The sequence below is a fragment of the Eupeodes corollae genome, chromosome 2 (genome assembly GCF_945859685.1).
Source record: "Eupeodes corollae chromosome 2, idEupCoro1.1, whole genome shotgun sequence".
Taxonomy (NCBI): Eukaryota; Metazoa; Arthropoda; class Insecta; order Diptera; family Syrphidae; genus Eupeodes; species Eupeodes corollae.
The window spans coordinates 89,392,940-89,408,339 of NC_079148.1; the positions used below are offsets into that span (position 1 = coordinate 89,392,940).

At 29.7% G+C, this 15,400-nt stretch overlaps 1 protein-coding gene across 30 annotated transcripts in view; it reads left to right on the plus strand.

Moving 5' to 3' along the window:
- Positions 1 to 15,400, plus strand: part of LOC129945377 (basement membrane-specific heparan sulfate proteoglycan core protein) — a 212,624-nt gene that overhangs the window by 137,593 nt on the left and 59,631 nt on the right. For 20 of the 30 annotated variants that reach the window (XM_056055068.1, XM_056055069.1, XM_056055071.1 and 17 more), the window contains 4 exons: positions 5,111 to 5,218; positions 10,224 to 10,427; positions 13,036 to 13,175; positions 13,734 to 13,827. In XM_056055068.1, the coding sequence (XP_055911043.1) occupies positions 5,111 to 5,218; positions 10,224 to 10,427; positions 13,036 to 13,175; positions 13,734 to 13,827 (546 nt within the window). Of the gene's footprint in view, positions 1 to 5,110; positions 5,219 to 5,603; positions 5,727 to 10,223; positions 10,428 to 13,035; positions 13,176 to 13,733; positions 13,828 to 15,400 lie in introns of all 30 variants that reach the window. The other 10 variants (XM_056055091.1, XM_056055092.1, XM_056055083.1 and 7 more) reach the window with 4 other exon arrangements.

The window sequence follows — 15,400 nt, forward strand, 5'->3', positions numbered from 1 at the left end:
AAATTGAAAAGAAAAGTAAATACAAAGCTAAAAAGTTATGCTATACTTTAAAATGGATTTTTGACCATCGAACTATTCATTTCAAAGAGCCATCTTTTTACTGATTTCAAAAATAAATTAGGATATTGAAGTTTTTTAGTTTCAAAAGGCAATTGATTAAAAAGTTTAGGTGCTGTTGCAGTGGAAAAAATTGAGAATTGTGTTCTTTTATTCACTGGAATATTAACTAAAAATAGAGTATTAATTCTTAAGCTATGTGTGCTTGAGTTTCTGAGTACCTGACTGTATCAACTTATCATGAAATAAACTTTAAGAACTTTATATTTATGAAAATGTTTGAACGGCAATATTTGACGATCTTGAAATAAAGGTCAAATACTTGACAACCTTGATTTCTTACAAATGATTTGGACGATATGTTTCTGTGGTGTAATTATGGTATCAAGCGTATTTTGATATGCACCTCACCAACTAGTTATTTCATACTGTAGCTAAGAATGAACCCAAAGTATATTGTTGTTAATAGATTTGTTGTACAAGTTTGTTTTAAAAAGAACATTTTACGTGTTACGGGCATTAAGTATTTTTTTAATTCTCCAGTATGTTGTTTCCAATTTTAATTTTTGTCAATTGTAACTCCTAAATATTTAAAACTATTAACGAATTTGATGTTCAAAGCTGGATTTTCCGCAAGAATGTGTAGCTAAGCTAAGTTTCTTTTATGTTTCTGAATGGAAGATTACATTATACAGTCCAAGATTGGAGCTATTTGTTTTAAATTGCAGACCATTATTTTTGTTTTTTTCACTTAAAATGAGCTGCTGCCTAGAAAACCATTTTCTGTACATTTAAATCTTTTTGTAAAATATAGCGATCAATTCAAATAGCGAATGGCTAAGATATGTCAGAGCCATATCATCAGCTAGCGCTGTTATTTTGCTGATTGATGATTGCTTGAAGGCAGAGTTTAAGTATATCAAAAACAATACTGGACTTAGCACAGATCCTTGAGGAACACCGGTAGTAAGCTCCTGAACATCGCTAAATATTCCATCGATTCTAACTCTTTGATGTCTTGCGGATAAATAGAAAGCAAACCGATCGAAAACCAGACCTCTAAATCCAGCTTTATACATATTTCCTAAAACGATCTGATGATTGACCAAAGCAAATACTTTAGTCAGATTTTTGTTAAAACTTTCACTCTTCTCACTGAAAGCTTTAATATGGCATCGTCAGTACTCCTACCTTCACGAAAACCAAATTGGTCGTTGCTGAAAAACTCATTTTTGTCTACAAAAAAAAAAAACACCATAGAATCCTTTATGAGTTTTTCAAAAAGTTTAGAGAACGTTGGTAATAATTGAGTTAATTGACTGACCAATTTGTGAAATAATTCTGTTTAGGGAAATATAAAATAGTTGGTAATATGGAGATTGGGCGGTATTGACTCAGCACTACGACTACCCATTTTAAGAAACGGAATGACTTCAGCTTCTTTCCAAGACCATGGAAATACGCCAAATTTTAAACAACAGCAAGCGTAGTAATTACTTACTTAAGGATTCATTATTTGGATTGTCAAGCCAAGCCAAGATTGGCGAAGCCAAGCTAAAATGATTCTTTGCATATATTTTAAATTGTAACCAATCTTTAACAAAATCAATCAAAACAATTTATTCCAATCTAATCTGAATCTAATTTAAAAAATATTGGAAACCCCAAGTGTACTATTTAAAGTTTAGGATACTCAAAGACTTTTCTGCTTCAGATGCGGCGATGTATAAGTAATCCAAAAAATCTATTTAAGGTTTCTGCATGGTCTCTGAATGAAAATGCAACCATACCTCTTTCTTGAGCATTTCCATTGAAGAATTCTTCGAAAATTGCTTATCGATGTAGTTTAAAATTTCTTCATTACCAAACACCTAGATATCGTGAAGAATATACATAATTTATGTTCTCGTGTGGGATGAGGTGGAGTTGCTTTGGTGTCCGATAAACATGTTGCAATGCTATCAAATATAAGCAAGGAATATCTAACTATAATTTTGATATTATGTAGTTGACGACAAACATACATTAGGTGTGCAATGATTATTATTGTAATGTTTTTATAAACATGTCACGAAAGTGTAAAAGATTTATGCAGGCATACGACAAAAAATGTAATTCAGTGATGGAATACGCAAATAGTTACACAACAGTGTTGCTGATAGTTTCTTAGAATATGATTGTAAGAAGTTCTTTTCGAATAATGTTGGTCTGGGACATGAAGCACCCTTTTAGTGTAATAAGTATAGCTATAGGTTCATGTCTCGGAATGTTTGATTTCACTGCAGAAATGTACAAACGTTACTAACTTTTAAGTTTGGTTTTCTTTCTACTATACTAAATATCAAGCTTCTGAATGCTCATCATTACACTTTGGCTTTGGCAATCATCTCCTAAGCTTTGCGTCTGGGTTGAATAATATTTTTCAGTTAAAACTTTAGAATTACTCTTAGAGAAATTGTCATTCACAACATTTATTTTCACTTTAATTCATTACTATATAAGTACAGTATCAGTTTATGAATACATGAATTAATAAGCTAAACTTAAACATAAATTAATTAATTGTTAAAGTTCCTATTTATAAACTCAGATGTGATGTAAATCATACAAATATTGATATAAATTTTAAAAGGTTACTCGTGTTTGTTATTGTAATTTATTCAGTTTTGAGGACAGTGAACATATTCAAGCCTTAATTAAAGGTTGTGAGCTCACCCATCATTTTGTATTCATATACGCAATTATGCAATTAATTATTTTTCTTTATAAATAGCAATGATAGATTTAATTTACACTTAATATGTACAGAAAAGTAGCCAAAAAAAGAAAAGTACGCAGTTTTATGTCTTAAACTTGGAAGTTCTTAGTTCAAAAGCAAACATCATATTTTTAACAAAACTTTACAAATTCACGTTATGTAGGTCTAATGAAGCTTAACGTACTGAAATACTTACCTTTAATTCCTTATTAATATTATAAAAGCGAAAGTAACTCTGTCTGTCTGTTACTCAATCACGCCTTAACTATTGAACCAATTTCCATTAAATTTGGTATGGAGATACTTTGATACCTGAGAAATCACATAGGCTACTTTTTACTCCGGGAAAATAAGTGCCATTTCAAAATTGGCCGTCAAATCCGGAGATGTCTTAGGGCGAATATACATGGTCCATGTTAGTAATATGGAATGTTTCTGTTTGAGAATGCTGTTACATCATTTGCGTGGGCTTACTTCTTTTAATGATCTAAAAAAGCATAAAGATCAAGAATTTACAACATTTAGAGAAACGAGTGAGGCCAGAAAGTTATTAGAAATCGACAACCAATGGGAACTAACTCTAGAAGAGGCCGCACAATGCAAATCTGCTCTAAAAGTGCGAGAGCTTTTTGCGATATTAGTAGAAACATATGGACTGTCAAATCCTCAACAATTGTGGGATAAGTTTAAAAATGATATGGCGGATAATATATTTTGCATAGTAAGAACAGAATCTGATTCATATAATTTACAATGAGGCGTTAACTTTTGTAGAAGATCAAGTTATAAATATTACTGGGAAAAATTTGTCTGAATTGGGGATGACCACTGACCAGATCACGGAGAATTGGGGAAGTGACTAGTAATTTAGTTTGAGAAAATAACAGACTTTGTTCCACTTTTAAATTTAGAAATAGTTTTTGACACAGAATTAGGTTTGCTATTTTTAGATGCTTCAGCAAGCACAGGCAAAACTTATCTTTTGAATCTATTGTTAGCTCAAATTCGAAAAACCAAATGGAGTTGCTTTAGCAGTAAAGGGCACTCGGTTCTAAAACTGTCGTTGAACTTAGCTCATGGGGAATTGTATGTAATATCAGCAAAAGTAGTGAGCGTGGAAGAATGTTGTAGCAATGTAAATAGTTAGTTTGGGATGAATGTACAATTTCCCACAAAAAAGCAGTTGAAGCACTAGATCGTACACTGAAAGACATGAAGAAAAACCGGGCTGTCATGGGAGCGATGGTGGTTTTTTTAGCTGCCGACTTTAGACAGACTCTGCCGGTAATTACTAAAGGTACACAGGCAGATGAAATAAACGCATGTTTGAAAGCATCTGTGTTATTGGTACATGTACAAAAGTTTTGACTGATATGCCGCTGCTCTTTTAAAAATCGGAGAAGATTGTATGCCAACAGACTGTAACGGCTCGATTACGTTGAGTCTTGAATTCTGTCTAAATGTCTGTAGCACAGATGAATTAAAAAGTAATGTCTATTCAAACCTGCATATAAATATGAACAATCGGGAGTGGTTGGGTGAATAGTTGTGTTAGCTCCAACTAATGAGATATCGTAGAGTACCTCTCAGCAGATAATGTTATGAACACGGAGCAAGTAACATCATACCCCATAGTTTCTTAATTCTTTGGAATTATCAGGAGTGCCTTCTCATAAGTTGAGATTGAAGGTTGGTGTTCCAGTCCTGTTAATGAGAAATCTGGACCCACCAAAGTTATGTAATGGTACACGGCTACATATGACTCTATTACAATTACAATAAATAAAGCTCAGGGGCAAACGCTGAAAGTTGCAGGTGTAAATTTGAAAATAAAAACTGTTTTTTCCCATGGACAATTATATGCAGCGTCTCAAACCCATAAAGTCTTTACTTTCTGGCCAAGGAGGGAAAAATAAAAAAACGTCGTATATATGCAGTAACCTATCTTCTTCTAAAAATGTATTAACCAAACCCTACCTAACCTATAACAATCACACTTAGTATGGCCTCATCCAATCTCGGCATAATTCAAACATACACGTACAAAAAAGTACAACTCTTATTTTTTTTTCATGCAACTATCCAAAAAATTATCTAATGCGGACGAAGTCTCGGCTAAAAGCTAAAAAGTCTAAATCTGTATATTGACCATTTCTGATGGGTTTGTTGCGATTTCTTGGAGAATATTAAAGAAACATGAAAAGAAATTCAACAACATTTTTCAAAGTTTTATTATACTCACTGTTTTTTTAAAGGCTTTTTTCTAAATATAAACTATTGTTTTTATCTTTTTAGCCTGTCTTCAAAATGAGTACCAATGTCGAAGTGGTGACTGTATACCAGGAAACAAACGTTGTGATGAAGAACCAGACTGCCCCGATAGAGATGATGAGGAAAATTGCCGTAAGTACATAATTCTACACATTCATCTTTAGGTTAATCTTAATAACTATGAGTTTTCCATCTTAAATTCTATCTATATACTATCGCTTTAATTCTATCTTCAAAGAAAAAAAAATATTTATCTAACTCACTTCCTAAATTTTCTATATATTTATTTTCTATCTGTTACTATTATTGAAACTTTTATTTAAATATGCTTTTTAAATGTTAATCAAAATATCAATGTTTTTTCTAATGTGTCTTTGTCATGCAACCAAAAAAACAAAAATAATCATTTAAATGGAACTAACTAACAAACAAACACAAAATAACATCACATGGGAAATATTTTGCAACAAATTAATAAAATAAAATAAAAACTAACCTATAACCCATACATCATCAGCTACTGAATGTAGCAGCCTAGAGTATAAATGCCAAGGAAGGCATCAATGCATAAGCGATTCCTTATTGTGTGATGGGGCTTTTGACTGTGCCCAAGGTGATGACGAAGATGATTGTGAATCCAGTAAGTTAAAATATCTAAAAATTATAAAACGCAGACCCAGGTAGTTTTTCTTCCCCCAATTTTAATGCTACTCCTGTATTTTCCTTTTTCCTATAATTAAATCCTGTATATTCTTATTTTTCCAAGTTTAGGCATTTTCGTTTTCAATTTTTAGTAAATAGATTTTTTTTTCATGCAAGTCTAAGTTATTCACTGGGCAAATATTGTCCAAATTAAGTGTCTTATATAATCTATTTCAAGGAAAAACATATACACACCGCTCTGTGGGGACAAAAAATGAGAATTTGTATCTAAATACAAAAACATTTGTTTATTTTTCTTCTAAAACAATTTTAAAACTTTCAAAATATTCCTCCTTTTTCCCAACTATTTAAAACCTTTTTCGTTTTGGTTTCTAACTCTTCTGTCTATTCAAAGCAGCGTCCATGGAGCGGTTTCTTAAGTTTAAGTCTCAAGCAAAAATAGTCCATATTTTAGTGAAATGGTCAAAAGATTTCAATAGTCTCAGAAATTTCAAAAAGCAAACGAAAAATTCGTTTTTAGCTGTGTTTTAAAATGGACACGTACAGACCAAGTGATTTCGGAATCTAATATAATTGTCACATTGCTTATTATTATTTTTTTTTCAAATTTCGTGTAAAGATATTTAGTATCAGTTCTGTGAATTGTCATTATGTAAATTCCAAATCTGGAATGACAGGGCCCACATTATTGACCAACTATAAAAAGTCATTCAAGAATTTTAAAGTAACTTGTTTCGAAATTCGCGTTTTAAAACTTATACAAAATTTCTTTTTTTTTAAACTAAAATTTAACAAAAACACATATTTTTATTTTAATCGCTGCATTTTGGATGTTTATTCTTTAAAAAAAAAAACAATAACTTTTATGTGAATAGTAATTCCACTGCTTCGATATTTTTGCAAAGAGGGCAAATTTACGTGCCGTGATTTATCATGTATATCAATAGTTGGTCGTTGTGATGGCAAAGTAGACTGTCCAAATGATCGTTCAGATGAGGAAGGATGTCGTATGTTTGATTAAAAATAAATATTAAACTAATTTTAATAATCATTTATGCAATATTTTAACTAACCCTGAAAAAAAACAAAGCTTGCTTGTATGATAAATGGCAATGTGATGATGGAAGTTGTGTTGATATCTCACTTCGTTGTAATGGAAATATTGATTGCAAGGAAGATATCTCTGATGAACGAAATTGTTATGGTAAGGCTTCAAAAATGAGGTTATGTAAATACAATTATTATATATTTAGTTCATAAAGAATTGAATTAGAACTTGTATCAACAATTTAAGCTTGTTAGAAATGCTTTGAGTGTAGTTAGTTAAAAGCAATATTTGGCAAGTACTGCATGTATAGAAATATTTTATATTACATACATTAAAATTGAAAGTAAAGGATTTACAACAGGCCAATGATGTATTAAAGGTAAGCTTATGTCAATAAAATGAAGATAAATGAAGTAGGTATACAATTAATACCTGTAGATTTCAATAAACTGTTGCCTTACTCTTTAGCTCTTTGCGGACTTGCATTCTTTTTAAACAATAATAGAATATAATTATTTATATTTTTTTTTAATTCCAGTTTTTATTTGTGAACTAATTTAATTTTGTGTACTGAAAGTTTACTAATCAATCCTTTTTTGGGAAAAGACCCATATATTTTTACTATATTTGCTCTTCTTCGTAAAAAGTATCCCAAACCGATCTTGAGTGGTAATAAATAAATGAATCCCGACTAACCTAGCTTACTTTAACTACACGTCAATCTTGTTCAATTTAAATAATAGCTCTTAGGAAGTAATGTACGTTCGAAAAAGTCCACTTTCAATAATATCAGAATAATCTAAACTGTTTGAAAAAAAAAGTTTTGGCTAATTCCAGTAATTTTAATACTAACTGATTTCCTTTCACGTCAAAAGCCTTTATCTCTTACACTAAATAAATTATGTTGCCCTTCCTTGTGGCTAGTTGATTTTGATCAACGGTCTCTTGTATCTGTTTAGTAAGACATAATGTTGCTGTAATGTCATAATTTTTCAAAATAAGAATATGGAATTTCAAAATTATGAGATCAATAATATATGCCCATGTTCTGCATTTCACTTATTGTGAATACACTTTGCGAAAGTGAATTTGTTTGTTCCACAATTCGTTTATATGAATTGGATTTACAAAAATGCAAATGATTTCTTCCATTCTTTGAACGCATTCAAACCACATTTTTTATTTCTGCGAATTGATCTTTGATAGCTTCCTTTTGCTAGGAATCCGAGGGTTGCAGCAAGTTTTTGAACTAAAGGAACCGATGAAGGTATTATAAGAAAATAATTATGAAGGGCTTTTGAAAAGGTCACTTCCGTCAACAGGTATTATAAAATGTTATATTTCCCCTCGAACATAAAAAAAATCGTCTTTGCTTAATCTAAAATGACAACGAAAGCTTAAAAGAGAAAATCAAGAATTTACTTTTTATTTATCAGACAATGCTACATAATTTTCACCCACTCACATTTTGTCAAGTAAATCCAATATAATTGATTTGTCTAGCAAAATTCGACTTCTTATATTTTTCTCTTGAATTCTGCTTCCAATTTTCACTTAAAATTGCCAATAATATTGCGTCCATCTTCAAGACAGCATAAATTTTACTTCAGAAACAAAATAAATATGGATGATCCTTTTGTTCTGACAGTTCGAAGCAATTTCAAAGTTTTCGAAATCGATCGAATTGAAGAACATGCAATTTCATTTCACGTAAAATTGAAAAGTGATTTAAATTCAAATGTTTTATAGGAATCCTTAACTAAATTAAGATCCCAATCCTAATACCGTCATAAATTCCTTATAAATAAAATTAACAACATTTTAACCCTTAAGTAACTTAAATGAATACTATTTCTTGAAGCACTAAACGTAGGTTTCAATAACGATGAAGATAACTGCAACTTTAATCAATACCGTTGTGATAATGGTCAGTGTTTAATGTTGTGGGAGTTTTGTAATAATATTTATGATTGTCAAGATTATTCTGACGAGAAAAATTGCTGTAAGTTTAAATAATTTTCTCCTTCTACATTTCGTAATTATTTCATTGTATATTTTTGTCCGTCAGTATTTTTTTGTTTGTCATTTTGATTCCCGGTGTGCCGAGAATTTGTCTTTGTGTACTTTTTAAAGCTTATTTGACTGCTTAGAAACTTTATTTGAATTATTTTAAATATAAATAAAGAACGTGATTAAATCTCAATACTTCTGAAAATCATAAAGACTCTAGATAATTTAGATCCTTTCGTGGAAAACGTCTTTTTCTAAATTTATATTGTAACTTTCATCTTCGATAAGCAAGTTATAGATATTCTTAAAACGAAGACTACAAGGATTACATTTTTTCTAGAATTTTTGATTTTATTGATAAAGAGAGTTATTATGAATCTGAATTTCTAAAGTAAAAAAAAAATTCTCGCAATTAATTCTGACATTCCGTAATTTCACTCTTCAAAAAGCGAGTATAAGAGTTTTCGTGAAGTTCTTATGAATCCTATTATCAATTATTAACTTTTTCTTTAATCTTATTTCTCTAAAGTCTACTCCATTTAAATATAGGAAAGACAATTTAATAAAATTTGAATTCATATGTTTCAATATCTACAAGATGATCAAATCTTTTATTTAAGTTATTGAATCAAAAAACACAAGGAATATTATTGCTTTTTAATATTTAAGATGATGTGTGCAAATCTGAAGTCGTTTTGGTACATATTTTAATGTTTGTTTTTTTAAGAATAAAATTGTTGGTATCAATCCCTTGTTTTATCTAACATTCTTCTCTTGTTCTTTTTTTTGAAAATAAAGTAGTCTTGAAGTTGAAGCTTCGCTATCTATTTATGTTTATGTTATGTATTCAAAAAATACCATGTCCTATTTTAGTTTGTTTCGTTTATTGTATTAATATTATTTCGGTGAAGGTGCTCTATACTACTTCAACTTTCTTGTATTCTTTCTTTTTTATTTTCCAAATTTTCTTTTCAAGATTCTTCTATTTTCCTTGATTTAAAATTTTTAAATTGTATCATTTTAAATTATAAAATATATTTTTTATTTTTTATTTTATGGTTTTGGTTCTTTAAAACAAAAATGTGCTATGGAATTTGGATAACATGCCTCTACTTTTGCACGTTTTAATTACCTACCTTTTTTTAATACTTGCATGGATGTCATAACAACCCAAATCCAAATTATATACAAATTATTATACCCATAAAATAAAAACAACAACACTCAACACTTTTACAAATAAAATACAAACCATATCGATTGAAGATATTACCGATGCCCCAAAAGTAACCGTAAAGTCACGAGTAACAGGCTTTTATAGTCTAAATACTTACACAACAAGAACTCCATCCCAAACACCAAACAGAAATTATAACAATTATTATTATAATCCAAGTATATCCTATCAAAGAGCAGAAAAGTGTAAGGACAATCAGTTTAAGTGCGTCGAAAGCGGGGTGTGCATTCCGATTGAGTTGCGCTGCGATCGATTTAATCAATGTAATGATAAATCAGATGAAATCGGTTGTGAGAACTATAGAGCTCAGAAGAAGACGCGACGACCACCGCCAAATTTTCCGACAAGGAATTACTCGACGACCACAAATGGACCCAAAAAGTGTATGGCATGAACAAAATTTTAAAAATACTAACCATGTTTTTGCTTTTCTTCGCTATTTGTTTGCTAACCAAACTAAAAACATTGTGGTAACTTATTTAAAAGGAAACAGGAAACAGAAAACTTGGTTTGGCCTTTGTATAATAATAATACGTTGCTAATTCGCTTTCGTCTATCACATGCAAATACTTAATTTTGTTTCAAATGTCATCAGTGGCGGATCCTGCTTTAAAAATAATTAACTTTCATTGATGATTAATTAAAAAAACGTTTAAAAAGTTAGAGTTTATTAAAATAAACTCTTTTTGTAAGTAATCAACATCGTATCCTAGAATTGTGTATATACCATTTCGGCAAAGGGCCAAAGTTTGATCTAATTGATCATAAAAATAGACCTACTGCATCCTCAACTTTTTTGTCTGAAAGTAACTACTGTTTATGCATTCTCAATGAAAATATATCAATACGCCATAAAACGTTTACAAAAAACTTAAAAAATCACAAAATGTAGTTAACTGCGCAAAAATGTACCCTCGTGATATCTTCTAGAAAAAGAAAAATCACATTCCACTCTTCCAAAAGAGTCATCAGAAGTTTTATTTATTAAAAGCATTTTATTTTCAATTTAAACTCCGTTTAAAAGTTTTAAAATCAAATAAAAACTTGATCTTAAATCTCCTGGCTTATCGTTAAAATTTTGTATTAAAAATATTTAGAATTCTTTAGAATAAATAGAACTTCTTTTCTTTCTATAATGTCCTTGTGTAAAATTATTAATGAGTTTAAAGGACTTAGATCTCGGTTTATTAAAACAATGTTTTGACAATTAATGAACTACTTTAATAGCACCCGGTTGGATTTTTTGACATACATTTCCGACATTATATCGAGTAATAAAATTAAATGTTTGTCTGAGTTAAATTAGCGATAAACAGTTTTGCCAAAAAATATTGTTTCAGCAGTAACATTTTGAGAAAAATCGAATTGACACTTTTTTTTACAAAAAATAAAAGCCTAACGAAAAAACATTACTAAAATTTGGTAAAAATGTACTTTCGAATCAAAAAGCTTTTCAAAAATTAAAAATATTATCTTCAAACTCTTTTTATTTCACAGAAAATACTGTTTTCGATATTCAGTTGTTTTTTTTTATAAAAATCCACGGACTGTTGGAAATTCATAAAAAAATAAAATCTTAAAATGTTCTTGATATCTATAAAATTAATTTCATTCATACAATTTGTAAAAATTTAAGAATTTTTAAGAATTTGTTTTCGACTAAAAATTTAAAATTGTTTAAGAATAATTCAACTGATAACTTTTTTAACTCAACATGAAAACCTAGAAACTTTTAAGCAAGACAAATCAACAGACGTAATGGGAAGTTATCAATGTGGGTCGCATCCGAGCCTCTTTTTGATTTGCATAATATCTTTGGTTAGAATGCCCATAGACCTTAAGGTTACAGAAATTGAAACAGGGTCTATGGACCTCCTTGGAACAATCGTAGCAACATATTGCGCGTTTGAGATTTAAAGTTGTTTTTCGACATGTTGGTTTTTATAATTTTTGTATAGTTCTATAGTTTATGAGCTTAACATCAAAACCTACTCGTACATACATACACATATTATGTGTACTTTTTAAGCTGAAAGTTGTTGTGAACTGGACTTGTCCGCGTCCATAACAGTATTTTCTAATAATTTATTATTACTGCATATTAAAAATATTTGGTAACTTCAAATTTAATAAAACAATATTAACTTGTCATTAAATAATTCAAAGAATTAAAAACATTATTAAACTGATTTCTAATATCCTGAAGGTCTTAAATTTGAGGGTCTAAAGTTTTATCTCAGACGGAGATCAGATTTGTAACGCTCAAGATCTTGTTGAAGAAAAGAGTTAGATCTCGACCGAGTTCAAATTTTTGAATAAACCGAGTTTTAGAGACTAGAATTTCGTCAAGGAATTGGTTGTTAGCATTTTTTAGTTAGAAAGGATATTGGGCTAATTTTAGAATTAAACTTAAGTTCGATTCCGATTTTAGCCAACATTATTGGCAAACTAAATAAACATCGAAAAAAATTAGAACATCTCGGCGTAGTATTGGTATACAACAATTATAAAGCTTTAACTGATTTGAAGATTGTTTATCCAGTAATTACTTTCAGTTTTACAAACAAAAATGCGGTATTTAAAAAACTGTTAATATTTTTCATCAGAGTTCTTAATTCGTGAATTGAATCCCACAGCATAATCGATTACATTACGAAACATTTTCAATTTTCTGATTGGAACCATTGCATTTCCACATCTCATAGATAAAGGATGTCATAAGAGCGCTTTCAAATTATAAAGGCTGATTAGGCTCGTTACAGAAATCACATAAACAAAAAACCAAACAATAACACAACACGTCTTACATACCACTCAAGACACATAAAATATCCATTTGTGTTTATAAGCTTAAGGGTGGAAGATAATGTTTAAGATTTCATACTTATTAAAAAAAAAAGAACCATAAACAAAAAGGTTTGGGACATCCGCCACTGATAAAAAGAAACTATTTCTTGTTTAAAAAACACAAACTTTCAATGTTACATTCAGGGACCGAAGAATGCACATTAGATGAATTTAGTTGCCGAAATGGTGCTTGTATTCCAATTGAAGCCGTTTGTGACGGACAACCAGATTGCTCTGATCACGAGGATGAGAACGAAGCTACATGCTCTTGTCGAAGCTCAGAGGTAAGTTTTATAAAGAGAACTACACAGGTATACCGCAACCCATGCAAACAGTAACAAATCCTGAAAGAATTATATTCAATTTAACGTTCCCTTACATGATTTTGGAATATTTGTTGAAGTTTAATTTTTCCACAAATTAAGCTAGTACGAGTATGTTAACTATTTTTTTCCAAATTTGTTCCTTATAGATTTTTTGCTCTCGCATTCCGAATTGGTATGCACATTTTAAGTACACACTTCAAAATATGGGAAATTACTAATTATTTTTGGTCTTCAAGTCGTTCCAAATTGTAAAAGTTAAAGAATATTTTAAAATAAGAAAAATAATATTTCAAGTCCACAACGTACTTATGAATCACTGAAACAGTATAAGCTTCCCTTGATAACCCAGATTTATTCTACCTCAAACCTCAGCCCAATTATTCCATCGGGAACGTTCCTCGCTTTGATAAAATTGTATTTAAAGTCTAATAGGAAAATACTTAAGAGAAGAGATGAAAGTTCAGAAATACTTTGTTCTTAAAGTTTATTTGACAGATTTTATTTTTTAATTATTAGTTTAAATGTTTGCATGGCGGTGGGTGTGTTCCAAAATATCAATTATGCGATAAAATAAAACAATGCAAAGATGGAAGCGATGAAGATAATTGCAGTAAGTACCTGTACCTACATATTTATGTAAAATAGTAGATAAAATGCATGTTATGTGTACTAGTTAAAGTAAAATATCAATTTCGCACGAAATAATCTTAATATAATTTAAGTGTTATTATTATTGTACATTATTAAAAACACATTCAAATTGAATATTATCTTTAAATAATTAACAAAAAAAATACTAATACAAATATTAAATATATAAATGTTTATTTTATATGAGTGAATGATGAGTGATGAGTGATTTACTTTATGAAAAGAATAATATTAAAACGCAGCATGCGTCCCTTCTTGCTCGAACATTAATTATCATCATTGGCCAACTTTAACACACCAAAATTACAAAATATACATTTCCATCCATTGACAAAAATTACATACCTTATAAGTAATTTGATGAGTAATGATCTTAACTCATACTTATACAATAAAAAACTAGTTTTTCTGCTTATTTTAAAAATGAATGATAAATTAATTTAAACTTTAAACTTTATTAATTTACTATTTACATCAACCCGATTATATCTAGTGCTAAAACGATTCCATTTTACTTTTAAAATGACAAACGAAATCTGAATTTAGGGCTTTTGTGTGTTAGAAATGTTCTTTTATAAAATTTGGACCTAATATTCGACGACGCGTGAGGAATTGCCCGTGTTTTTTGGCATTCTATAAATAGTATAGTAGTAAATTCCCTAGAAAACAGATCGACAGTAGCCAAGTTCTTGCATTTAAAAATTGATACAACTGAGAGAAAGCCTGTCAGAATAATAATAAAAAAATATTATTATAAATAGATATGGTCAGTTTAATTGCATGTTTGTGCACAAAAAATTTAGTTTTGTTTTAATCAAATTAAAAAAATTACACATGGAGTAGATAGCATTTTCTTATATGGTGCTAAACTATTCAGTTCTTCATTGTTTAACACGAATCAAACTATTTTACTTGCACTCAATAAGAAACATCGAAACACTATTTGCATTTTAGAAAGTGCTGTCAAACATAATAATTTTGAAATCTTCTTGATTTAAAAGATTTATTTAATCTAAACTGAGATAAACCCTTGGTGGAAACATAGCAAAACTTAATTATCTTTCTATTGTTTTCTCTTGCAAAATAAGCCTAGTTAGTCCATTTTTATTAAAAAAAAAAAACAAAATAATATCAACAGATACAGATTGATTTTTTTGCCGCCAATGGAAAACATGATTCCAAATGCACAACTTCTCAACGAACTCAGCCATCGATATACAAATGCAATATCAATCGTCAATCAATATTTGAGAACGAAATTACATAAAATCCATTCGAGACTTGTATAAATGTCAAAAACCCATCCGAAATGGATTGTACTTCAACTTTTATCGGAATATTCATACTGCGGATATTGTTTTTGATATTCTTGTAAAATTCTACTATTCTATTAATAGAGTTTCTAACAAAACACGGATAATGTCTAAAGTATATTAAATAATATCTGACACCTTCAATCTGCGGACTATTTTAATTCACAAATGAGTGGCAGCAAAAAGTAAATTAGTTTTTGGACACTCTTATAAATCTCT